At 62.3% G+C, this 24,873-nt stretch overlaps 2 protein-coding genes across 3 annotated transcripts; both read left to right on the top strand.

Annotated features, from left to right (window-relative positions):
* The first annotated feature begins 68 nt into the window (after nt 1–68).
* Nucleotides 69–1,877, top strand: LOC136570345 (elongation factor 1-gamma-like). Its single transcript, XM_066570846.1, has 3 exons — nt 69–407; nt 1,383–1,529; nt 1,791–1,877. The coding sequence occupies exons 1-3, from the start codon at nt 69–71 to the stop codon at nt 1,875–1,877; spliced, it is 573 nt and encodes a 190-aa protein (XP_066426943.1).
* Nucleotides 1,878–2,695: 818 nt separating this feature from the next.
* Nucleotides 2,696–24,834, top strand: VARS1 (valyl-tRNA synthetase 1). Of its 2 annotated transcripts, XM_066570600.1 has the most exons (28): nt 2,696–2,810; nt 2,888–2,981; nt 3,462–3,562; nt 4,214–4,338; nt 5,507–5,671; nt 6,337–6,418; nt 6,514–6,633; nt 8,364–8,475; nt 8,785–8,885; nt 10,264–10,354; nt 10,940–11,064; nt 12,141–12,244; nt 12,889–13,047; nt 14,045–14,135; nt 14,491–14,596; nt 15,212–15,282; nt 15,815–15,940; nt 16,941–17,045; nt 17,946–18,014; nt 18,597–18,675; nt 19,585–19,712; nt 20,524–20,676; nt 21,324–21,456; nt 21,872–22,038; nt 22,430–22,541; nt 23,348–23,523; nt 24,200–24,349; nt 24,720–24,834. In XM_066570600.1, exons 1-28 carry the CDS (start codon nt 2,766–2,768, stop codon nt 24,786–24,788), a joined length of 3,159 nt encoding a protein of 1,052 aa, XP_066426697.1. In that variant the 5' UTR covers nt 2,696–2,765; the 3' UTR covers nt 24,789–24,834. The 2 variants fall into 2 exon arrangements, with proteins under 2 accessions (XP_066426697.1, XP_066426696.1); XM_066570599.1 differs by lacking the exons at nt 2,696–2,810; nt 2,888–2,981; nt 3,462–3,562 and adding an exon at nt 3,852–3,891.
* The last annotated feature ends 39 nt before the right edge of the window (nt 24,835–24,873 follow it).

A 24,873-nucleotide genomic window follows, 5' to 3' on the forward strand; every position in this document is an offset into this window, starting at 1 on the left:
TTCCCCCCGTTAATATTCATAATTTTCAATTCCTCCCATTTTCCTCTTGTCCCCCCCCGGCCCCAGCGATGCCGCCCCCCCCCGTGCTGCTGCTGCCGCCCCCCCCCGGGGACGCCCCCGCCCTTCGCGTCCTCATCGCCGCCCGTTTCTCCGGGGACCCCCCCCCGGCGCTGCAGCGCGTGCCCCCCGGGACCCCCGCCCCGCCCGGGACCCCCCCCCAGCCGCTGCCGCTGCTGCGGAGCCCCGGGGGGGCCCTGCTGGGCCCGGGGGCGGCCGCGCTGCTGCTGAGCCCCCCCCGCCTGCGGGGCCGCGACCCCCGCGAGGCCGCCCTGGTGCGGCAGTGGGTGGCGTTCGCTGAGGGGGACCTGGCGACAGCGGCGGCCGTGGCCATGGGGGGGCCCAAACAGGTGAGGGGGGGTCTGGGGAGGGGTCTTGGGGGGCTTTGAGGGGGTTTTGGGGGGTTACAGTGAGATTTTGGGGGTTTTTGGGGGGGTACACGGGGGGCCTGTGGGTGGCGTTCGCTGAGGGGGACCTGGCGACAGCGGCGGCCGTGGCCATGGGGGGGCCCAAACAGGTGAGGGGGGGTCCGGGGTGGGGTCTTGGGGGGCTTTGAGGGGGTTTGGGGGGGTTACAGTGAGATCTGGGGGGATTTTGGGGGGATTTGGATGGGTTTGGGGGGTACACGGGGGGCCTGTGGGTGGCGTTCGCTGAGGGGGACCTGGGGACAGCGGCGGCCATTGTGAGGGGGGGACCCAAACAGGTGAGGGGGGGTCTGGGGAGGGGTCCTGGGGGGTTTGGGGGGGTTTTGGGGGGGTTACAGTGAGATTTGGGGGGGTTTTTGGGGGGGTACACGGGGGGCCTGTGGGTGGCGTTCGCTGAGGGGGACCTGGGGACAGCGGCGGCCGTGGCCATGGGGGGGCCCAAACAGGTGAGGGGGGGTCTGGGGAGGGGTCCTGGGGGGGTTACAGTGAGATTTTGGGGGTTTTTGGGGGGGTACACGGGGGGCCTGTGGGTGGCGTTCGCTGAGGGGGACCTGGCGACCGCGGCGGCCATTGTGAGGGGGGGACCCAAACAGGTGAGGGGGGGGTCCGGGGTGGGTTTTTGGGGGGGTTTTGGGGGGGTTGCGGTGAGATTTTGGGGGGCGCAGGGGGATTTGGGGTGGGTTTGGGTCTCTGGGGGATTTGGGGAGGGGTCCCTGACGCCCCCTGCCCCGCCCAGGCCCGGCCCCGGGGTCTCCAGGAGCTGCTCTGGGGGCTCTGGGTGACAATGGGTGACAATGGTGGGATTTGGGGGGCACAGGGGGCTCTGTGGGGGCACAGGGGGGGTCTGGGGGGTTCAGGGGTAATTTGGGGAGGGGTCCCTGACCCCCTTGGCCCCCCCAGGCCCGGCCCCGGGGTCTCCAGGAGCTGCTCCGGGCCCTGGGGGCTCTCGAGTCCCACCTGAGCAGCGGCCGCTCCTTCCTGGTGGGCGACGGGGTCACCCTGGCCGATGTCACCGTGGTCTGTGCCCTGCTGGGGCCCTTCACGCAGGTCAGACCCCTCCCCAAATACTGCTGGGACCCCCAAGAACACCCCCAGACCCCCTAAATCCCCCAAAACCCGCTGGGACCCCCGGGAGTGCCCCCAAATCCCCCTGAGACCCCCCCAATGTCACCCTGGCCGATGTCACCGTGGTCTGTGCCCTGCTGGGGCCCTTCACGCAGGTCAGACCCCTCCCCAAAATCCGCTGGGACCCCCAGAAGGGACCCCAGACCCCTCTGAGACCCCTCCCCACATTCCTGCCCCCCCCAGGTGCTGGACGCCCCCTCCCGGGCCCCGTTCCCGGGGGTCTCGCGCTGGTTCCTCTCCTGTGCCCGCCTGCCCCAATGTCCCCAATGACCCCTCCCATGCCCTGTGTGACCCCTCCCCACATTCCTGCCGCCCCCAGTGACCCCTCCCCACATTCCTGCCCCCCCCCCAGGTGCTGGACGCCCCCTCCCGGGCCCCGTTCCCGGGGGTCTCGCGCTGGTTCCTCTCCTGTGCCCGCCTGCCCCAGTTCCGGGCCGAGCTGGGGGACCTGGAGCTCTGCGGGGGGGGGGGCGCCCCCGAGGGGACCCCCGGGACCCCCCCCCCCACCCTGGGGACCCCCGGTGAGACCCCCGGTGAGGCTGGGGGGGGTCACGGGGAGGGAGGGAAATGGGGATTTGGGGGGAAATGCGGGGATTTTGGGGTTTGGGGGAAGGGGGAGATGGAGATTTGGGGGGGATTTGGGGGGGGGAATGGAGATTTTGGGGGGGATTTTGGGGGGGGGATTGAAATTTGGGGGGTGGGAATGGAGATTTGGGGAGGAATGGAGATTTTGGGGTGGGAAAATGCAGATTTTGGGGCGATTTGAGGGGGGGAATTTGGGATTTTGGGGAGAGAAAATGGAGATTTTGGGGCGATTTGAGGTGGGGGGGAAATTGGGATTTTGGGGTGGGGAAAATGCAGATTTTTGGGCAATTTGAGGAGGTAAATTGATATTTTGGGGAGGGAAAATGCAGATTTTGGGGTGGGGAAAATGCAGATTTTGGGAGCAATTTGAGGAGGTAAATTGATATTTTGGGGAGGGAAAATGGAGATTTTGGGGGTCCCACACCGTGACCCCCCCTTTTCCCCCCTCCCCGCCCACCAGAGCCGCCCCGGGGGGGGGTCCCGGGGGGGGTCCCGGGGGGGGTCCCGGCCGCGCCCCCCGGCCCGGCCAAGAGCGCGGCGCAGCTGAAGAAGGAGGCCAAGAAACGCGAGAAGATGGAGAAATTCCAGCAGAAACAGGAGAAGAACCGGCAGCTGCAGGTGGGGGGGTCCCGGGGGGTCCCGGGGAGTCCCTGGGGGGGTCCCGGGGCTCCCCTGACCCCCCCTGACGCCCCCAGGCCCAGGCCCAGGCCAAGGCCAAGCCCAGCAGGGCCCGGCGGGAGCTGCAGGGGCTGCGCTACGAGACCCCCACCCCCCCCGGCTGCAAGAAGGGTGAGGAGGGGGCCCGGGGGGGCTTGGAAAGGGTTTGGGGGGGGTCTCAGGAGGGTTTGGGGGCGTTCTGGGGGGTCTCAGGAGGGTTTGGGGAGGATCTGGGGGGGTCTCAGGAGGGTTTGGGGGGGGTCTCAGGAGGGTTTGGGGGCATTTGGGGGGGATCTCAGGAGGGTTTGGGGGGGCCCAGAGGGATTTTGGGGAGGGTTTGGGGGGTCTGGGGATGGTCTGGGTGGATTTTGGGGGGTCTGGGGGGTCTCAGAGGGTGTTGGGAGGGTTCCTTGGGGGGCTTTGGGGTGTTGGGAGGGGTCTCAGCAGGGTTTGGGGGGGTCTCGGGTGGATTTTGGGGAGGGTTTGGGGGGTTTGGGGGATCTCAGGAGGGTTTGGGGGGATTTTGGGTGGGTTTGGGGGGGGGTTTTGGGACCTCAGTGGGTCTGGGGGGGCTCCGGGGCCGGGCCCTGACCCCTCGGGACCCCTCCCCAGACGTGGGGGGACCCCTGCCCGAGAGCTACAGCCCCGGCTACGTGGAGGCGGCCTGGTACAGCTGGTGGGAGCAGGAGGGCTTCTTCCGGCCGGAGTGGGGCGTGAGTGGGGTCCTGGGGGGCTCTGGGGGGCTCTAAATGGGTCTGGGGGCGTCCTGGGGGGGTTTGGGGCAGTTTTGGGGCAGTTTGGAGCAGTTTTGGGGGGTTTGGGGCAGCCCTGGTACAGCTGGTGGGAGCAGGAGGGCTTCTTCCGGCCCGAGTGGGGCGTGAGTGGGGGTCCTGGGGGGCTCTGGGGGGCTCTAAATGGGTCTGGGGGCATCCTGGGGGGGTTTGGGGCAGTTTTGGGGCAGTTTGGAGCAGTTTTGGGGGGTTTGGGGCAGCCCTGGTACAGCTGGTGGGAGCACGAGGGCTTCTTCCGGCCCGAGTGGGGCGTGAGTGGGGGGCTTAAATGGGTCTGGGGGGTTTAAATGGGTCTGGGGGCAGTTCTGGGGGGTTTGGGGCAGTTTTGGGGGTGTTTGGGGCAGTTTTGGGGGGTTTTTGGGGCAGTTTTGGGGGTGTTTGGGGCAGTTCTGGGGGTGTTTTGGGCGGATTTGGGGGTCCCTAGTGCGGGTTTTTGGGGCGGTTTTGGGGTGTTTTTGGGGCGGTTTTGGGGGGTTTTTGGGGTGTTTTTGTGGCAGTTTTGGGGGTTTTTGGGGTGTTTTGGGGGTTTTTGGGGGTCCCCAAGCCCCCCCTGACCCCCCCTGTGCCCCCCAGCGCTCCCTGGACGCCCCCAACCCCCGGGGGGTGTTCGTGATGTGCCTCCCCCCCCCCAACGTCACCGGGACCCTGCACCTGGGCCACGCCCTGACCGTGGCCATCCAGGACACGCTGACCCGCTGGTGAGTGACCATGAGTGACCATTGAGTGACCATTGAGTGACCATGAGTGACCACTGAGTGACCATTGAGTGACCATGAGTGACCATGAGTGACCATGAGTGACCACTGGGCATGGGGAGTGACCACAGTGACCATTGAGTGACCATTGGGGACAGGGACCCTGCACCTGGGCCACGCCCTGACCGTGGCCATCCAGGACACGCTGACCCGCTGGTGAGTGACCATGAGTGACCATTGAGTGACCATGAGTGACCATGAGTGACCGCTGGGCATGGGGAGTGACCACAGTGACTGCAGCGACCACAGTGACCGTCAGGGACAGGGGAGTCACCACAGAGTGACCACAGAGTGACCACAGAGTGACCACAGAGTGACCACAGAGTGACCCACAGAATGGTCACCAGTGGCCACCTGAGATCTGTGGAGTGACCCCAATGACCACAGTGACCCCAATGCCCTCAATGTCCACAATGACCTGAGTGACCCCAATGTCCCCATTGTCCCCATTGTCCCCAATGTCCCCAATGTCCCCAATGTCCCCAATGTCCACAATGACCTGAGTGACCCCAATGTCCCCCCAGTGTCCCCACTGTCCCCAATGCCCCCAATGCCCCCATTGTCCCCATTGTCCCCAATCCCCCCAATACCCCCAATGTCCCCATTGTCCCCATTGTCCCCACTGTCCCCAATCCCCCCAATGTCCCCATTGTCCCCAATGTCCACAATGACCCCAATGTCCCCAATGTCCCCATTGTCCCCAATGTCCACAATGACCCCAATGTCCCCAATGTCCACAATGTCCCCAATGTCCACAATGACCCCAATGTCCCCAATGTCCACAATGACCTGAGTGACCCCAATGTCCCCACTGTCCCCAATGTCCCCAATGCCCCCAATGCCCCCAATGCCCCCAATGCCCCCAATGCCCCATTGTCCCCAATGCCCCCATTGTCCCCATTGTCCCCAATGCCCCCATTGTCCCCAATGTCCCCAATCCCCCCAATCCCCCCAGTGTCCCCTCATTGTCCCCATTGTCCCCCTGTCCCTGCAGGCACCGCATGCGGGGGCTGACCACGCTCTGGGCCCCGGGCTGTGACCCCAATGCCCCCATTGTCCCCAGTGTCCCCAGTGTCCCCTCACTGTCCCCATTGTCCCCCTGTCCCTGCAGGCACCGCATGCGGGGGCTGACCACGCTCTGGGCCCCGGGCTGTGACCACGCCGGCATCGCCACCCAGGTGGTCGTGGAGCGGCGCCTGCTGCGCTCCCGGGGCCTCACTCGGCACCAGCTGGGCCGCGAGGCCTTCCTGGGCGAGGTGTGGCGCTGGAAGGACGAGTGAGTGACCCCGGGGTGACCACTGGGGGACCAATGGGGGGTGTGACCACTGGGTGACCCCGGGGTGACCAATGGGTGACCAATGGGGGGTGTGACCACTGGGTGACCCCGGGGTGACCACTGGGTGACCAATGGGGGGTGTGACCACTGGGGGACCAATGGGTGACCAATGGGTGACCAATGGGGGGTGTGACCACTGGGGGACCACTGGGTGACCACTGAGGGACCCCTGAGTGACCCCGGACTGCTGGGGGGGTGTGGCGCTGGAAGGACGAGTGAGTGACCCCGGGGTGACCCCCACTGAGTGACCACTGAGTGACCCCAAAGTCATCCCCAGGACCCCAGAGTGACCCCAAAGGGACCCCTGAGTGACCAAAGTGACCCCTGGCACTGTAGTAGGACCTAAAAGTGACCCCAAGGTGACCCACGGACGCAAAGGGACCCCAGAGTGACCCAGGGCACCCCTAAATGACCCCTGCGTGACCCCTGAGTGACCCCGCGTGACCCCCCAAGTGACCCCTGCGTGACCCCCGCGTGACCCCTGAGTGACCCCCGCGTGACCCCCGCGTGACCCCTGTGTGACCCCCGCGTGACCCCCGCGTGACCCCTGAGTGACCCCCGCGTGACCCCCGCGTGACCCCGTGTGACCCCGCGCTGCCCCCCAGGAAGGGCGACCGCATTTACCAGCAGCTGCGGCGCCTGGGAGCCTCCATGGACTGGGAGCGCGCCTGTTTCACCATGGACCCCGTGAGTGGGGGGTCCCCAGAGCCCCCTGACCCCCGTGACCCCCCCGTGACCCCCCGTGACCCCCCCTGACCCCGCTGACCCCCCCTGACCCGCAGAAAATGAGCCGGGCCGTGACCGAGGCCTTCGTGAGGCTGCACGAGCAGGGCCTGATCTACCGGAGCCGGCGCATCGTGCACTGGAGCTGCGCCCTGCGCTCGGCCATCTCGGACATTGAGGTACCAAAAACACCCAAAATCACCCCAAAAATATCCCAAAACAGCCCCCAAATCACTGCCCAAAACACTGCCCAAAATACACCCAAAATCACCCCAAAATCCCCTGGGATCGTGCACTGGAGCTGCGCCCTGCGCTCGGCCATCTCGGACATTGAGGTACCCAAAAACGCCCAAAATCACCCCAAAAATATCCCCAAAAATACCCCAAAAATATCCCCAAAACAGCCCCCAAAATCACTGCCCAAAACACACCCAAAATCACCCCAAAATCCCTCAAAAAACCCCCAAAATCCCCTGGGATCATGCACTGGAGCTGCGCCCTGCGCTCGGCCATCTCGGACATTGAGGTACCAAAAACACCCAAAACCACCCCAAAAATATCCCCAAAAATACCCCAAAAATATCCCCAAAAAATACCCCCAAAATACCCCCAAAACACCCCAAAAATATCCCAAAACAGCCCCCAAAATCACTGCCCAAAACACTGCCCAAAATACACCCAAAATCACCCCAAAATCCCCTGGGATCGTGCACTGGAGCTGCGCCCTGCGCTCGGCCATCTCGGACATTGAGGTACCCAAAAACGCCCAAAACCACCCCAAAAATATCCCAAAACAGCCCCCAAATCACTGCCCAAAACACTGCCCAAAATACACCCAAAATCACCCCAAAATCCCCTGGGATCGTGCACTGGAGCTGCGCCCTGCGCTCGGCCATCTCGGACATTGAGGTACCCAAAAACGCCCAAAATCACCCCAAAAATATCCCCAAAAATACCCCAAAAACATCCCCAAAACAGCCCCCAAATCACTGTCCAAAACACACCCAAAATCACCCCAAAATCACCCCAAAATCCCCTGGGATCGTGCACTGGAGCTGCGCCCTGCGCTCGGCCATCTCGGACATTGAGGTACCCAAAACACCCCAAAAACACCCCAAAAACACCCCAAAAATACCCCAAAAAATACCCCAAAAATACCCCCAAAACACCCCAAAAATACCCCAAAAATATCCCAAAAATACCCCAAAATTATCCCCCAAAACACCCCAAAATCCGGCCCCGGGACCCCCAAACCCCCTCTGGAGGTTTTGGGGGGTCTGGGGGGGCTTTTGGGGTCTCCGTGGGGTTTTTTTGGGGGGGTCTCAGGATGTTTTTGGGGCGTTTTTTGGGGTCTCTCAGGTGGAGAAGAAGGAGTTGGGATTTGGGGTTAATTTGGGGATTTCATTGGGGTTTTGGGGTAATTTTGGGTGTTTTTGGGGTTCCCAGGTGGAGAAGAAGGAGCTGGGGGTGTTTAGGGTTTTTGGGGTTATTTTGGGGGGTTTCATTGGGGTTTTTGGGGTAATTTTGGGCGTTTTTGGGGTCTCTAAGGTGGAGAAGATGGAGGTGGGGGGGTTTAGGGTTTTTGGGGTAATTTTGGGGGTCTCATTGGGGTTTTTGAGGTAATTTTGGGGGTTCTCAGTGATGTTTTTGGGGTCTCTCAGGTGGAGAAGAAGGAGCTGGGAGTGTTTAGGGTTTTTGGGGTTATTTTGGGCGTTTTTGGGGTTCCCAGGTGGAGAAGACGGAGGTGGGGGGGTTTAGGGTTTTTGGGGTTATTTGGGGGGTTTCACTGGGGTTTTTGGGGGTAATTTTGGGCGTTTTTGGGGTGTTTCAGGTGGAGAAGAAGGAGCTGGGTTTTTGGGAGTTTCACCGGGGTTTTTGGGGTAATTTTGGGCGTTTTTGGGGTCCCCAGGTGGAGAAGAAGGAGCTGGGGGGCCGCACCCTGCTCAGGGTCCCGGGCTATGAGGAGCCCGTGGAGTTCGGGGTCCTGGTGGCCTTCGCCTACCCCCTGGAGGGGGGCGCTGGTAATTGGGTCTGGGGGCTTGGGGGGGTTCTGGGGGGTCCTGGGGGCTTTGGGACCCCCTGGAGGGGGGCGCTGGTAATTGGGTCTGGGGGCTTTGGGGGTCCTGGGGGGGGTCTGTGGGGTCTCTGAGGATTTAGGGGATCCATGGGGGTCCCTGTGGGATTTGCGGGCTTCCCTGGGGTCCCTGGGGATTTGAGGGGGGTCTCTGGGGGTCCCTGGGGGTCCCTGTGTGTTTGGGGTCCCCGTGGGGTCTCTGGGGGGGTCTCTGGGGGGGTCTCTGTTTGGGGTCCCCCACGCGCCCCCTGCCCAGGTGAGGGGGAGCCCCCCGAGGTCGTGGTGGCCACGACGCGCCTGGAGACGATGCTGGGGGACGAGGCCGTGGCCGTGCACCCCGAGGACCCCCGGTACCAGGTGAGGAGGGGGCACCTGGGGCACCTGGGGCACCTGGGGTACACCTGGGGGTGCCTGGGATACACATGGGATGTACCTGGGGGCACCTGGGGCACACCTGGGATATACCTGGGATACACCTGGGCACACCGGGGATACACGTGGGCACACCTGGGCACACCTGGGCACACCTGGGATTCACCTGGGCACACCTGGGATATACCTGGGATACACCTGGGCACACGTGGGGGCGCCTGGGATACACCTGGGGTACCTGGGGGCGCCTGGGGGACCTGGGATACAGCTGGGCACACCTGGGATACACCTGGGCTCACCTGGACACACCTGGGCACACCTGGGATACACGTGGGCACACCTGGGCTCACCTGGGCACACCTGGGCACACCTGGGATACACGTGGGCACACCTGGGCACACCTGGGCTCACCTGGACACACCTGGGCACACCTGGGATACACGTGGGCACACGTGGGCACACGTGGGCACACCTGGGCACACCTGGGCTCACCTGGGCACACCTGGGCTCACCTGGGCTCACCTGGGCACACCTGGGATACACCCGGGCACACCTGGGCACACCTGGGCACACCTGGGCACACCTGGGATACACCCGGGCACACCTGGGCACACCTGGGCTCACCTGGGCACACCTGGGCTCACCTGGGCTCACCTGGGCACACCTGGGCACACCCGGGCACACCTGGGCTCACCTGGGCACACCTGGGCACACCTGGGCACACCTGGGATACACCCGGGCACACCTGGGCTCACCTGGGCACACCTGGGCACAGCTGGGCTCACCTGGGATACACCCGGGCACACCTGGGCACACCTGGGATACACCCGGGCACACCTGGGCTCACCTGGGCACACCTGGGCACACCTGGGCACACCTGGGATACACCCGGGCACACGTGGGCACACCTGGGCACACCTGGGCACACCTGGGATACACCCGGGCACACCTGGGCACAGCTGGGCTCACCTGGGATACACCCGGGCACACCTGGGCACACCTGGGCACACCTGGGCACAGCTGGGCTCACCTGGGATACACCCGGGCACACCTGGGCACACCTGGGCACACCTGGGCACACCTGGGCACACCTGGGATACACCCGGGCACACCTGGGCTCACCTGGGCACACCTGGGCACACCTGGGATACACCCGGGCACACCTGGGCACACCTGGGCACACCTGGGCACAGCTGGGCTCACCTGTGGGCGTGGCCAGCACCCCTGACCCCCCCGTCCCAGGTGAGGGGCAGCCCCTGCCCAGGTGTGGCCGTGGTGCCCCAGAGTGGGCGTGGCCGGGCCCGTTCCCAGCTGGGCGTGGCCATCCCCCCTGACGGCCCCGCCCCCTCTGTCCCGCCCCCAGCACCTGCGTGGGCGGAGCGTGCGTCACCCAATCACGGGGCGGGTCCTGCCCATCCTGCACGACGCCTTCGTGGACCCCCAGTTTGGCACTGGTGAGGGGCGGGGCCTCGGGGGCGGGGCCTCGGGGGGGGCGGGGTCTGGGGTTTTATAGGGGTGTGGCCTCTTTGGGTGGGGCTGGTTTGGGTGTGGCTTGGAGGGGGTGTGTCTTAGAGAAGTATGGCTTAAAGGGGCGTGGCTGTTTTGGGGTGTGGCTCGGAGGGGCGTGGTCAGGTTTGGTGTGGTTATTTAGGGTGTGGCTTAGAGGGGTGTGTCTGGGTGTGGTCATTTTGGGGTGTGGCTGCTCTGGGGTGTGGCTTGAAAGGGCGTGGCCTCATTTGGTGTGGTCATTTTGGGGTGTGGCTTCAACGGGCGTGGCCTGATTGGGAGTGGGCAGTTTTGGGGTGTGGCCATTTGGGGGTGTGGCTTAGGTGGGCGTGGTTATTTAGGGGTGTGTCTCCCTTAGCACGCAGCCATTTTGGGGTGTGGCTTAGAGGGGCGTGGCCTGATCGGGTGTGGCTCTTTTTGGGGCGTGTTTCCTGTGGGTGTGGCCTAAAGGGTTACACACCCATGGGCGTGGCCGGGCTGGGCGTGTCCCTCCTCCGCGGGGGGCGTGTCCCAACGCTTGGCCCCGCCCCCAGGCGCGGTCAAGATCACCCCCGCCCACGACGCCGTCGACTTCGAGGTGGGGCAGCGCCACGGGCTGGGCGTGGCCGCGGTCATCGGCGAGGACGGCGCCATGGTCAACGTCCCCGCCCCCTTCCTGGTCAGTCTGGGGCGTTTTGGGGCGTTTTGGGGCGTTTTGGGGCGTTTTGGGGTGTTTTGGTCATTTTTGGTTAATTTTGGGGGATTTGAGGTGTTTTGGGGTTATTTTGGGGTGTTTTGGGTAATTTCAGGGTATTTTGGGCTATTTTGGGCTATTGTGGTCACTCTGGGCTGGCTGTGGTCACTCAGTGGACAGTGTGGTCACTCTGGGCTGGCTGTGGTCACTCAGTGGTCACTCAGTGGTCACTCAGTGGTCACTCAGTGGTCACTCATGGTCACTCTGGTCACTCATGGTCACTCTGGTCACTCAGTGGTCACTCAGTGGTCACTCATGGTCACTCAGTGGTCACTCAGTGGTCACTCATGGTCACTCATGGTCACTCTGGTCACTCATGGTCACTGTGGTCACTCATGGTCACTGTGGTCACTCAGTGGTCACTCAGTGGTCACTCAGTGGTCACTCATGGTCACTCATGGTCACTCAGTGGTCACTCAGTGGTCACTCATGGTCACTCTGGTCACTCTGCCCAGGGCATGCTGCGGTTCCAGGCCCGCTCGGTGGGGCTGTGGTCACTCAGTGGTCACTGTGGTCAGTGTGGGCTGGCTGTGGTCACTCATGGTCACTCAGTGGTCACTCAGTGGTCACTCATGGTCACTCATGGTCACTCATGGTCACTCAGTGGTCACTCTGGTCACTCTGGTCACTCTGGTCACTCTGCCCAGGGCATGCCGCGGTTCCAGGCCCGCTCGGTGGGGCTGTGGTCACTGTGGTCATTCAGTGGTCACTCATGGTCACTCATGGTCACTCATGGTCACTCATGGTCACTCAGTGGTCACTCATGGTCACTCTGGTCACTCATGGTCACTCATGGTCACTCATGGTCACTCAGTGGTCACTCATGGTCACTCTGGTCACTCATGGTCACTCTGCCCAGGGCATGCCGCGGTTCCAGGCCCGCTCGGTGGGGCTGTGGTCACTCAGTGGTCACTGTGGTCACTCTGGGCTGGCTGTGGTCACTCATGGTCACTCATGGTCACGCAGTGGTCACTCAGTGGTCACTCTGGTCACTCTCCCAGGGCATGCCGCGGTTCCAGGCCCGCCGGGCGCTGCTCGAGACCCTCAAGGAGCGGGGGCTGTTCCGGGGCGTGACCGAGAACCCCATGGTGGTGCCCATCTGCAGGTGAGGGGGACACACCTGGGGACAGGGGACACACCTGGGGACACACCTGGGACACACCTGGGGACAGGTAACACACCTGGGGACACACCTGGGGACACACCTGGGACACACCTGGGACACACCTGGGGACAGGTAACACACCTGGGACACACCTGGGGACACAGATGACAATAGATAACAGTAGGTGTCTCACAGGTGTCACACAGGTGTCACTCAGGTGTCACTCAGGTGTCACTCAGGTGTCGCACAGGTGTCACAGGTGTCACTCAGGTGTCACTCAGGTGTCACTCAGGTGTCACTCAGGTGTCACAGGTGTCACTCAGGTGTCACTCAGGTAACTCAGGTGTCTCTCCCAGCCGCTCCAAGGACGTCCTGGAGCCCCGGGCCGTGCCCCAGTGGGGACCATGGATAACAATAGATGACAATAGATAACAATGGATGACAGGTGTCACACAGGTGTCACTCAGGAGTCACAGGTGACCCTGTACCTGTCCCACAGCCGCTCCAAGGACGTCCTGGAGCCCCGGGCCGTGCCCCAGTGATGACAATGGATAACAATAGCTGACAGGTGTCACACAGGTGTCACTCAGGTGTCACACAGGTGTCACTCAGGTGTCACAGGTGACCCTGTACCTGTCCCACAGCCGCTCCAAGGACGTCCTGGAGCCCCGGGCCGTGCCCCAGTGGTTCGTGCGCTGCCAGGGCCTGGCCGGGGCCGCGGCGGCCGCCGTGCGCAGGGGGGACCTGAGGCTGCACCCGCCCGGCCACGCCCGCACCTGGTTCACCTGGATGGACAACATCAGGTGAGAGAGAGCCCCAAACCTGCCCCAAAACCTGCCCCAAATCCACCCCAAAACCTGCCCCAAAACCTGCCCCATAACCAAACCCATAACCACACCCATAACCACGCCCGCACCTGGTTCACCTGGATGGACAACATCAGGTGAGAGAGAGCCCCAAAACCGCCCCAAATCCACCCCAAAACCTGCCCCAAAACCTGCCCCATAACCACACCCATAACCACACCCATAACCACACCCATAACCACACCCACACCTGGTTCACCTGGATGGACAACATCAGGTGAGAGAGAGCCCCAAACCTGCCCCAAAACCTGCCCCAAATCTGCCCCATAACCACACCCATAACCACACCCATAACCACACCCATAACCACGCCCGCACCTGGTTCACCTGGATGGACAACATCAGGTGAGAGAAAACCCCATAAGCACGCCCATAACCACGCCCACACCTGCCCCATAACCCTGCCCCACACCTGGTTCACTTGGATGGACACAGGTGAGGCTCTGCCCCAGGTGTGCTCACCTCTCACCTGTCCCTCACGTGTCCCTCACCTGTCCCCCACCTGTCCCTCACCTGTCTCTCACCTGTCTCACCTGTCCCTCACCTGTCCCTCACCTGTGTCTCACCTGTCCCTCACCTGTCTCACCTGTCTCTCACCTGTCTCACCTGTCCCCCACCTGTCCCCCACCTGTCCCTCACCTGTCCCACCTGTGTCCCACCTGTCCCTCACCTGTCTCACCTGTCCCTCACCTGTCCCCCACCTGTCCCTCACCTGTCCCTCACCTGTCCCCCACCTGTCCCCCACCTGTCCCTCACCTGTCCCTCACCTGTCCCACCTGTGTCCCACCTGTCCCTCACCTGTCCCCCACCTGTCCCTCACCTGTCCCCCACCTGTCCCTCACCTGTCCCTCACCTGTCTCACCTGTCTCTCACCTGTCCCTCACCTGTCTCTCACCTGTCCCTCACCTGTCCCACCTGTGTCCCACCTGTGCAGGGACTGGTGCATCTCCCGGCAGCTCTGGTGGGGCCATCGCATCCCCGCCTATTTCGTCACCATCGATGACCCCCAGGTGCCACCTGGACAGGTGAGGCTGGGCGGGGCTGGGGAGGGGCTCAGGGGGGGTTGGGGTCACTTTTGGGGTGATTTTGGGGTGATTTTGGGCGGTTTTGGGGTCGCAGGAGGAAAATGAGCGGTTCTGGGTCAGCGGGGTCAGTTTTGGGGTGGTTTTGGGGCGATTTTGGGCGGTTTTGGTCCCTCAGGATGAAGATGAACGGTTCTGGGTCAGGGAGGGTTTTGGGGTCAGTTTTGGGGTGATTTTGGGGCGATTTTGGGCGGTTTTGGTCCCTCAGGATGAAGATGAACGGTTCTGGGTCAGGGAGGGTTTTGGGGTCAGTTTTGGGGTGGTTTTGGGATGATTTTGGGCGGTTTTGGTCCCTCAGGATGAAGATGAGCGGTTCTGGGTCAGCGGGCGCTCCCCGGACGAGGCTCGGGCCAAAGCGGCCGCAGCGTTCGGGGTCAGCCCCGAGCTGGTCAGGCTGAGACAAGGTGGGACTGGGGGGACTGGGATAAACTGGGAACGGACTGGGGGGGACTGGGAATGGACTGGGGGGGACTGGGAGGGACTGGGATAAACTGGGAATGGACTGGGAGGGACTGGGGGGACTGGGAATGGACTGGGGGGGACTGGGAGGGACTGGGAGGGACTGGGATAAACTGGGAATGGACTTGGATGGACTGGGAGGGACTGGGGGGGACTGGGAGGGACTGGGAGGGACTGGGGGGGACTGGGAGGGACTGTGAGCAAAAAATGGGGAAAAAAATCTGAGTTTTTGGGGGAAATTGAGCCTGGTGGTCACCCCTGGTCACTCCTTGGCCCTGCTGTCCCTGTGGTCCCTGTGGTGGTCACTCCATTGGTCACTTTGGTCACTCCATTGGTCACTGATGGTCACTGTTGGTCACTGATGGTCACTGTTGGTCACTGATGGTCACTCCATTGGTCACTCTGTTGGTCACTCTGGTCACTCTGTTGGTCACTGATGGTCACTCCATTGGTCACTCCATTGGTCCCTGTGGTCACTCTGGTCACTCTGGTCACTCCATTGGTCCCTGTGGTCACTGATGGTCACTCCATTGGTCACTCTGGTCACTCTGTCCGGCCAGACGAGGACGTTCTGGACACCTGGTTCTCCTCCGGCCTCTTCCCCTTCTCCATCTTCGGCTGGCCCGAGCAGGTGGGGGCTGGGGGGGTCGGGGGCGATTTGGGGGGATTTGGGCAATTCTGGGGGGATTTGGGCAATTCTGGGGGATTTGGGCAAATTTGGGGGGAATTTGGGCAATTTTGGGGGTCTCTGGGGGGATTTGGGGGTCCCTGGGGGGAATTCGGGGGTTTTTTGGGGGTCCCATCCTCATTTTGGGGTCCCCCTGTGCCCCTGTGGGGTTTTTGGGGGTCCCTGTTGGGGTTTGGGGTGCCTGGGGTGGTTTTTGGGGGTCCCTGGGGTGGTTTTGGGGGTGTTTTGGGGTTTTTTGGGGGTCCCGTCCTCACTTTGGGGTCCCTGGGGTGGTTTTGGGAGTCCCTGGGGGTTTTGGGGGGGATTTTGGGGTGGTTTTGGGGGGATTTTGGGGTTTTTGGGGGGTCCTGTTCTCATTTTGGGGTCCCTGGGGTGGTTTTGGGAGTCCCTGGGGGTTTTGGGGGGGATTTTGGGGTGGTTTTGGGGGTGTTTTGGGTTTTTCTGGGGGTCCCGTCCTCACTTTGGGGTCCCCCAGACCCCGGACCTGGAGCGTTTCTACCCGGGCTCGCTGCTGGAGACCGGGCACGACATCCTCTTCTTCTGGGTGGCCAGGATGGTGATGCTGGGGCTGGCCCTGACCGGGAAACTGCCCTTCCGCGAGGTGGGACCCAAAACCGCCCGGATTCACCCCAAAACCGCCCGCATTCACCCCAAAAACCACCCCGAAAAATAACTGCGAAAATATCCCCAAAAATGACCCCAAACCCACCCTAAAAAACCCCAAAATCCTCAGTGGTGATGCTGGGGCTGGCCCTGACCGGGAAACTCCCGTTCCGCGAGGTGGGACCCAAAACCGCCCGGATTCTCCCCAAAAACCACCCCGAAAAATAACCGCGAAAATATCCCCGAAAATGACCCCAAACCCACCCTAAATAACCCCAAATCCTCCCTAAATAACCCCAAACCCCCCAATGGTGATGCTGGGGCTGGCCCTGACCGGGAAACTGCCCTTCCGCGAGGTGGGACCCAAAACCGCCCGCATTCACCCCAAAAACCACCCCGAAAAATAACCGCGAAAATATCCCCGAAAATGACCCCAAACCCACCCTAAAAAACCCCAAAATCCTCCCTAAATAACCCCAAACACCCCAATGGTGATGCTGGGGCTGGCCCTGACCAGGAAACTCCCGTTCCGCGAAGTGGGACCCAAAACCACCCGGATTCACCCCAAAACTGCCCGCATTCACCCCAAAAACCACCGTGAAAATAGCCCCCAAAATAACCCCAAAAAATCCCCCCAAAACGCCCTGGCCCCGCCATCCCCAGGTGTGTCACCTGTCCCACCTGTCCCCACCTGTCCCAGGTGTGTCCCTGTCCCCCCAGGTCTGTCCCTGTCCCCCCAGGTGTCTCACCTGTCCCACCTGTCCCCCCTGTCCCCAGGTGTCTCACCTGTCCCACCTGTCCCAGGTGTGTCCCTGTCCCCCCAGGTGTCTCACCTGTCCCCAGGTGTGTCCCTGTCCCCCCAGGTGTCTCACCTGTCCCACCTGTCCCCAGGTGTCTCACCTGTCCCCAGGTGTGTCCCTGTCCCCCCAGGTGTGTCCCTGTCCCCACCTGTCCCCCCAGGTGTCTCACCTGTCCCCCCCCGTCCCCCCCGTCCCCAGGTTTACCTTCACGCCATCGTGCGCGACGCCCACGGCCGCAAGATGAGCAAATCCCTGGGCAACGTCATCGACCCCCTGGACGTCATCACGGGGGTCACGCTGCAGGTGGGACCCAAAAACACCCAAAAACCACCCAAAAACCACCCAAAAACACCCAAAAACACCCAAAAACACCCAAAAACACCCCAAAAACACCCCAAACCACCCCAAAAACACCCAAAAACACCCAAAACCTAAAAAACACCCCAAAAACACCCCAAAACACCCCCAAACCACCCCAAAACACCCAAAACCTAAAAAACACCCAAAAACACCCAAAAACACCCCAAAACCACCCCAAACCACCCAAAACCTACAAAAACCCCCCAAACCACCCCAAAAGCCCCAAAAACACCAAATCACCCAAACTCCCCAAAAAATCCCACAAAAATCCCCCCAAACGCCCCCAGAATCCCCCCAAAATCCCCCCAAAATCCTCCAAATGACCCCAAAACCCCACAAAATCCCCCCAAAATCCACAAGAACCCCCCAAATCCCCCAATACCAAAACAAATCCCACAAAAATTCCCCAAATCACCCCCAAAATCCTCCAAAAACCTTGGAAAAAAACCCCAAAACTCCAAAATCCCCCCAAATCCTCCGAAACCCGCCCAAAAAACCCTAAAATCCACAAATCCACCCCAAAACCCCCCAGAATCCCCAAAATCCCCTCAAATGCCCCCAAAATCCCCTCAAATGCCCCCAAAATACCCCAAAAATCCTCCAAATCCCCCAACCCCCCCCCCCCACAAAAATCCCCAAAATCCAAAAATTCCCCAAAATCCCCCAAATCCCCCAGAGTCCCTCAAAATCCCCCTAAAATCCTCCAAAATCCCACAAAACCTCCCCCAATACCCCCCAAATCCCCCAAAAATCACCCCAGGACCCCCCCCAGAACCCCCCAAAATCCCCCCAAAAACCCCAAAAATCCCCGAAAATCCCCAAAATCCCCGAAACGCCCGTCAGGAGCTGCACCAGCAGCTGGAGAGCAGCAACCTGGACCCGGCCGAGCTGGAGCGGGCGCGGGAGGGACAGGTGGGGAAATGGGGGAAATGGGGGGATTTGGGGGATTTGGGGGATTTGGGGGGGAGAATTGGAGTGGATTTCAGGGAGGTTTTGGGGGGATTTTGGGGGGATTTTGGGGGGATTTCAAGGAGATTTCGGGGAGAATTGAGGTGGATTTGGGGGGATTTGGGGGGGATTTGGGGGATTTGGGGGGATTTGGGGGGGATTTGGGGGGGATTTGGGGGATTTGGGGGGTCCAGGAGGAATCTGGGGGGATCTGGGTGGGTCCAGGGGGATTTGGGGGGAATATTTGGGGTGGATTTGGGGGGATTTCGGGGAGATTTGGGGTGGATTTGGGGGCTCTGGTGGGGTCAAGGGGGAATTTGAGGCACTTGGGGTGGATTTGGGGGGGGGGTTCCAGGGGGGTTTGGGGTGGATTTGGGGGGGTCTGGGGGAGATTTGGGGGAGAATTGGGGTGGATTTGGGGGTTTTGGGGGTGTTTTGGGGGAGGTTTGGGGGGAGATTTTGGGGGTGTTTTGGAGAGGGTTTGGGGGTGTTTTGGGGGAGGTTTTGGGGTGTTTTGGGGGGTCTTTATCCCCTTTGCCCCCCCAGAAACGCGACTTCCCCGAGGGGATCCCCGAGTGCGGGACGGACGCGCTGCGCTTCGCCCTCTGCGCCTACACAGCCCAGGGTACACAGAAAACACCCAAAACACCCCGAAACCGACCCAAAACACCCCAAAACACCCCGAAACCGACCCAAAACACCCCGAAACCGACCCAAAACACCCCAAAACACCCCGAAACCGACCCAAAACACCCCAAAACCGACCCAAAACACCCCAAAACACCCCGAAACCGACCCAAAACACCCCGAAACCGACCCAAAACACCCCAAAACACCCCGAAACCGACCCAAAACACCCCGAAACCGACCCAAAACACCCCAAAACGCCCTGAAACCGACCCAAAACACCCCAAAACACCCCGAAACCGACCCAAAACACCCCGAAACTGACCCAAAACACCCCAAAACCGACCCAAAACACCCTGAAACCGACCCAAAACACCCTGAAACCGACCCAAAACCGACCCAAAACACCCCAAAACACCCCAAAACCGACCCAAAACACCCCAAAACACCCCGAAACCGACCCAAAACACCCCGAAACCGACCCAAAACACCCCAAAACACCCCAAAACCGACCCAAAACACCCCAAAACGCCCTGAAACCGATCCAAACCATCTCCAACATCCTAAACACACCCAAATCACCCCAAACACACCCCAAAACCACCCCAGATCACCCCAAATCACCCCAAAAATACCCTGAAACCGACCCAAACCATCCCCAACATCCTAAACACACCCAAATCACCCCAAAACCACCCCAAAACACCCCAAAACTGCTCCGAATCACTCCAAATCACCCTAAAACCATCCCAAAACTGCCCCAAATCGCCTCAAAATCAACCCAAAACTGCCCCAAATCACCCCAGACCCCCCAAAAACCTCACCAAACCCACCCCTGACCCCCTGTTTTGCCCCAAACCCCCCATTTTACCCCAAACCCCCCGATTTTGCCCCATTTTTGCCCCAGGCCGGGACATCAACCTGGACGTGGGGCGGGTTCTGGGCTATCGCCATTTCTGTAACAAGGTCTGGAACGGGGCCCGGTTCGTGCTCCGGGCGCTGGGCCCGGGCTACCGGCCCCCCCCGGATACAGAGGTACCCCCAAAACCCCCCGGGACCCCCAGAACCCCCCGGGACCCCCCCATAGCCCCCCTGAGCCCCCAGAACCCCCCTGAGCCCCCCGGCCCCCCCCGGATACAGAGGTACCCCCAAAACCCCCCGGGACCCCCATAGCCCCCCTGGGACCCCCTGAACCCCCCTGAGCCCCCCCCGGATACAGAGGTACCCCCAAAACCCCCCGGGACCCCCAAAACCCCCCGGGACCCCCTGAACCCCCCTGGGACCCCCTGAACCCCCCTGAACCCCCTTGAGCCCCCCCCGGAGGCACAGGGACCCCCAAAACCCCCCGGGACCCCCTGGGACCCCCCAGTTATGGGGCTGAGACCCCACCCCATCCCCAACCCATTGGGGTTTGCTGACCCCTCAATGTCCCCACTGTCCCCACTGTCCCCGTTGTGTCCCCACTGTCCCCACTGTCCCCACTGTCCCCACTGTCCCCATTGTGTCCCCACTGTCCCCACTGTCCCCATGTCCCCCCCACTGTCCCCACTGTCCCCACTGTCCCCATTGTGTCCCCACTGTCCCCGTGTCCCCATGTCCCCCCCACTGTCCCCACTGTCCCCACTGTCCCCATTGTGTCCCCACTGTCCCCGTGTCCCCATGTCCCCCCCACTGTCCCCACTGTCCCCACTGTCCCCATTGTGTCCCCACTGTCCCCGTGTCCCCATGTCCCCCCCACTGTCCCCACTGTCCCCACTGTCCCCATTGTGTCCCCACTGTCCCCGTGTCCCCATGTCCCCCCCACTGTCCCCACTGTCCCCATTGTGTCCCCATTGTGTCCCCCCAGTGTCCGCGCTGGTCCCTGGCCGAGCGCTGGGTCCGGAGCCGCCTCAGCCGCGCCGTGCGGGGCTGCGGGGCCGCCCTGGGCGCCTTCGACTTCCCCGGGGCCACCACGGCCGTGCACGGCTTCTGGGTCTACGAGCTCTGTGACGTCTACCTGGTATGGGGACATCATGGGGACATCATGGGGACACTGGGGACATTGGGGGGACATTGGGGACATTGGGGTTATGGGGCTCTATGGGGCCACCACGGCCGTGCACGGCTTCTGGGTCTACGAGCTCTGTGACGTCTACCTGGTATGGGGACATCATGGGGACATTGGGGACACCATGGGGACATTGGGGACATTGGGGACACTGGGGACATTGGGGGGACATTCGGGACACTGGGGTTATGGGGCTCTATGGGGCACCATGGCCGTGCACGGCTTCTGGGTGGTTTTTGGCAATCCTGGCTGGTTTTTGGGGTTCCCGGGGTGGTTTTTGGGGTTCCCAGGGTGTTTTTTTGTGGTCTCTGGGGTTTTTTTGGGGTCCCTGGGGGGTATTTTGGTTCCCGGGGTGGTTTCTGGGTTCCCAGGGTGGTTTTTGGGGTCCCTGTCGGTGTTTTAGGGTCTGTGGGTATTTCCTGGGGTCCCGGGGTGGTTTTTGGGGTCCCTGTCGGTGTTTTAGGGTCTGTGGGTATTTCCTGGGGTCCCGGGATGGTTTTTGGGGTCCCGGGGTGGTTTTTGGGGTTCCCGGGTTGGTTTTTTGGGGTTTTCGGGGCCGTTTTTTGGGGTTTCTGACCCTCTTTTCCCCTCCCCCCCAGGAATGCGTGAAGCCGGTGCTGGCCCGAGCGAGCCCCGCCCAGCCCGGGGGGGAGGGGCCGCGCGAGGAGGGGGAGGGGCCGCGCGAGGAGGGGGAGGGGCACGACGAGGAGGAGGAGGAGGAGGAGGAGCGAGGTGAGGGGGAGGGGCCACGCAAGGGGGAGGGGCGGGGGATTTTGGGGGGTCCTGGGGTTTTTTTCGGGGGGTTTGGGGTGCTGATGATGATGATGATGAAGGTGACCCGGAGCACCCTGCTGACCCGGGCAGGTTGGGGCAGGTGTCAGTTCTGGGGGTTTCTGGGTGGTTTTTTGGGGGATTTTGGGTTTTTTTGGGGGGATTTTGGGGTTTTTTGGGGTGCTGATTTCAATGATGACGATGACGATGACGATGATGATGATGAAGGTGACCTAGAGGCCGTCAGGGCCGCGCTGCTCACCTGCCTGGAGGCGGGGCTGGTTTCATTTCTGGGTGTTTTTTGGGGTATTTTGTGGGGATTTTGGGGTTTTTTGGGGTGCTGATTTCAATGACGATGACGATGATGATGATGAAGGTGACCCGGAGGCCGTCAGGGCCGCGCTGCTCACCTGCCTGGAGGCGGGGCTGCGCCTCCTGGCCCCCTTCATGCCCTTCCTGGCCGAGGAGCTCTGGCAGCGCCTGCCCCGCGCCGCCCCCGCGCCCCCCAGCGTCAGCCTGGCCCCGTTCCCCGAGCCCGAGCAGGTGGGCAGGGGTCCTGAGGGGGACTGGGGGGTCCTGGGGGGGATTTGGGGGGAATTGGGGGGTCCCGACAGGGATTTGGGGGATCCTGGGGGTGTTTGGAGGGTTCAAAGGGGGATTTGAGGGGTCCTGAGGGGGATTTGGGGGGTTCCTGAGGGTGTTTATGGGCCTCAGGGGGGTCCTGGGGTTATTTTGGGCGTCCTTAGGGAGGGTTTGGGGGTCCCAGGGGGTCACTGGGAGGGTTTTGGGGTTGCTGGGGCTGTTTCGGGGGTCCCAGGAGGTTTCTGGGGCTGTTTTGGGCCCTGGGGCCGTTTTGGGGGTCCCAGGGGGTCCCTGGGGCTGTTTCGGGGGTCCCAGGGGGTCCCTAAGCCACCCCCTCCTCTGTCCCCCCCAGTTTTGCTGGCAGGACGAGGAGGCCGAGGCCACCATGGAGTTCGTGCTGAGCATCGTGAGGGCCCTGAGGAGCCTGAGGGCCGCGCACGGCCTGACCCGCCAGAGGCCCCAGTGTGAGCCTGGGGGGCTTTGGGGGGCTCAAATGGGGGTCTGGGGGCTGAAATGGGGGTCTGGGGGCTTGAACCAGGGGTATGGGGGGAGTTAATGGGGGTTTAATGGGGGTTTGGGGGTCCTGAACATCTTGAGGGCTCTGAGGGCCGCGCACGGCCTGACCCGCCAGAGGCCCCAGTGTGAGCCTGGGGGGCTTTGGGGGGCTCAAATGGGGGTCTGGGGGCTTGAACCAGGGGTATGGGGGGGTTAATGGGGGTTTAATGGGGGTTTAATGGGAGTTTGGGGGTCCTGAGCATCGTGAGGGCTCTGAGGGCCGCACACGGCCTGACCCGCCAGAGGCCCCAGTGTGAGCTGGGGAGGGGTCCTGGGGGCTTCGGGGGGCTGAAGCAGGGGTTTGGGGGGGCTTAATGGGAGTTTGGGGGGCTCAAATAGGGGTCTGGGGGCTTGAACCAGGGATTTGGGGGGGTTTAATTGGGGCTTAATGGGAGTTTGGGGGCTCAAATGGGGGCTCAAATGGGGGTCTGGGGTCATCTGGGGATCTCTGGGTGATGTCTCCAGGGGTCTCAGGGGCTCTGAGGGGTCTCTGGGTGTTCCCGGGGGTCTCAGGGGTCTCCAGGGTTTCTGGGTGTTCTTTCCGGGGGTCTCAGGGGTCTCAGGGGTCTCCAGGGTTTCTGGGTGTTCTTTCCGGGGGTCTCTGGGGGTCTCCGGGGCTCTCTGGGGTTCTCTGGGTGTTCCCGGGGGTCTCCAGGGTTTCTGGGTGTTCTTTCCGGGGGTCTCCAACCCCCCCCCCCTCTCTCTGCCCCCCCAGGTTTCCTGCAGACCCCAGACCCATCCTGGGGGTCCCGGGCCCGGCGCTGCCGGGGGCTCCTGCGGGCGCTGGGGGGGGTGGGCTCGGTGCAGCTGCTGGGGGGGGGTCGGGAGCCCCCCCCGGGCTGCGCCGTGGCCGTGGCGTCCGAGCGCTGCACGGTGCACCTGCTGCTGCAGGTGAGCCACGCCCACTGATGACGTCATCGGGGGGGGCGGGGAGCTCAGTCTGGGGGGGTTCGGGTCACTTTGGGCTCGGTTTGTGCAGTTTTGGGCCCTGGCGTCCGAGCGCTGCACGGGGCACCTGCTGCTGCAGGTGAGCCACGCCCACCCGTGACGTCAGCGGGGTGACGTCATTGCCGACAGGGTGATGCCTGGGGGGTTTGGGGTCGGTTTGTGGGGGTCGGCGTCACTTTGGGGGGGTTTTAAGGTCACTTTGGGGTCACTTTGTGAATTTTTGGGTCGCTTTGGGGTCACTTTGTGGTGTTTAGGGGTCCCTGTGTGGGAATTTGGGGTCCCTGTGTGGGCTTTTGGGGTCACTTTCTGGAGTTTTAGAGTCACTTCCGGGTCACTTTGGGGTCCCCAAGATCTCCAGGCTGTCACAGCCCCACCCCACCCCATTTTTTCGGGGTTTTTTTTGGAGGTGATTTTCCCAATTTTTGTGTTTTTTCCCCCATTTCAGGGCATCGTGGACCCCCCCTCGGAGCTGGCCCGGCTCGGGGGGCAGTGTCACGATTTCACCCCCATTTTTGGGGTGTTTTCCCCCATTTTTGGGGTGTTTTCCCCCATATTTGGGGTGTTTTCTCTCGCTTTTTCAGGTTTTTTCCCAATTTTTGTGTTTTTCCCCCCATTTCAGGGCATCGTGGACCCCCCCTCGGAGCTGGCCCGGCTCGGGGGGCGCCGCCTGGAGCTCGGCCGGGCCCTGGAGCGGCTCCGGGAGCGCCGGGGGGGCCCCGGCTACGCCCAGAAGGTTCCGCCCCATGTGCAGGAGAGCGACGAGGCCAAGGTGGGCACGGGGGGCGATTTTGGGGCATTTGGGGGATTTTGGGGGGGATTTGGGGCTTTTTGGGGGATTGTGGGGGGGATTTGGTTTTTTTAGGGGATTTTAGGGGGGGATTTGGGGCTTTTGGGGGGATTTTGGGTGGGATTTGGTTTTTTTAGGGGATTTTAGGGGGGGATTTGGGGCTTTTTAGGGGATTTTTGGGGTGTTTGGGGGGTCAGGGGGGGTTTTAGGGGGGTTTTTGGGGGGTTTGGGGGCTGTGGGAGGGGCTTGGGGTTTTTTGGGGTATTTTGGGGTATTTTCGGGGGTTTGGGGGGATTTCAGGGCGTCCTGGGGGGTTTTTGGGGAGGGTCCCACCCTGACCCCCCCCCCCCAGCTGTCCCAGCTGGAGTCGGAGCTGCGGAACGTTCTGGAAGCCGAGGAGCTGATGAGGAAAATGCTGTGACCCCCCCCGGGACCCCTCCCCAAATAAAGCCGAGCTTGGCCCCGCCCCCGCCTCGATCTCATTTGGGACACCCGGGGGGCGTGGC

The sequence above is a fragment of the Molothrus aeneus genome, unplaced genomic scaffold (assembly GCF_037042795.1).
Source record: "Molothrus aeneus isolate 106 unplaced genomic scaffold, BPBGC_Maene_1.0 scaffold_30, whole genome shotgun sequence".
NCBI classification, from domain to species: Eukaryota; Metazoa; Chordata; class Aves; order Passeriformes; family Icteridae; genus Molothrus; species Molothrus aeneus.

What these genes read in the sequence shown, in the direction of transcription:
- LOC136570345 (XM_066570846.1), top strand. Translation starts at nt 69, where the DNA reads ATGCCGCCCCCCCCCGTGCTGCTGCTGCCGCCCCCCCCCGGGGACGCC. An exon ending in CCATGGGGGGGCCCAAACAG is followed by an intron (nt 408 to 1,382) that starts GTGAGGGGGGGT and finishes TGGCCCCCCCAG; the next exon opens with GCCCGGCCCCGGGGTCTCCA. An exon ending in TGCTGGGGCCCTTCACGCAG is followed by an intron (nt 1,530 to 1,790) that starts GTCAGACCCCTC and finishes TGCCCCCCCCAG; the next exon opens with GTGCTGGACGCCCCCTCCCG.
- VARS1 (XM_066570600.1), top strand. Translation starts at nt 2,766, where the DNA reads ATGGAGAAATTCCAGCAGAAACAGGAGAAGAACCGGCAGCTGCAG. An exon ending in CAGGACACGCTGACCCGCTG is followed by an intron (nt 4,339 to 5,506) that starts GTGAGTGACCAT and finishes CTGTCCCTGCAG; the next exon opens with GCACCGCATGCGGGGGCTGA. An exon ending in TCTTCGGCTGGCCCGAGCAG is followed by an intron (nt 15,283 to 15,814) that starts GTGGGGGCTGGG and finishes GGGGTCCCCCAG; the next exon opens with ACCCCGGACCTGGAGCGTTT.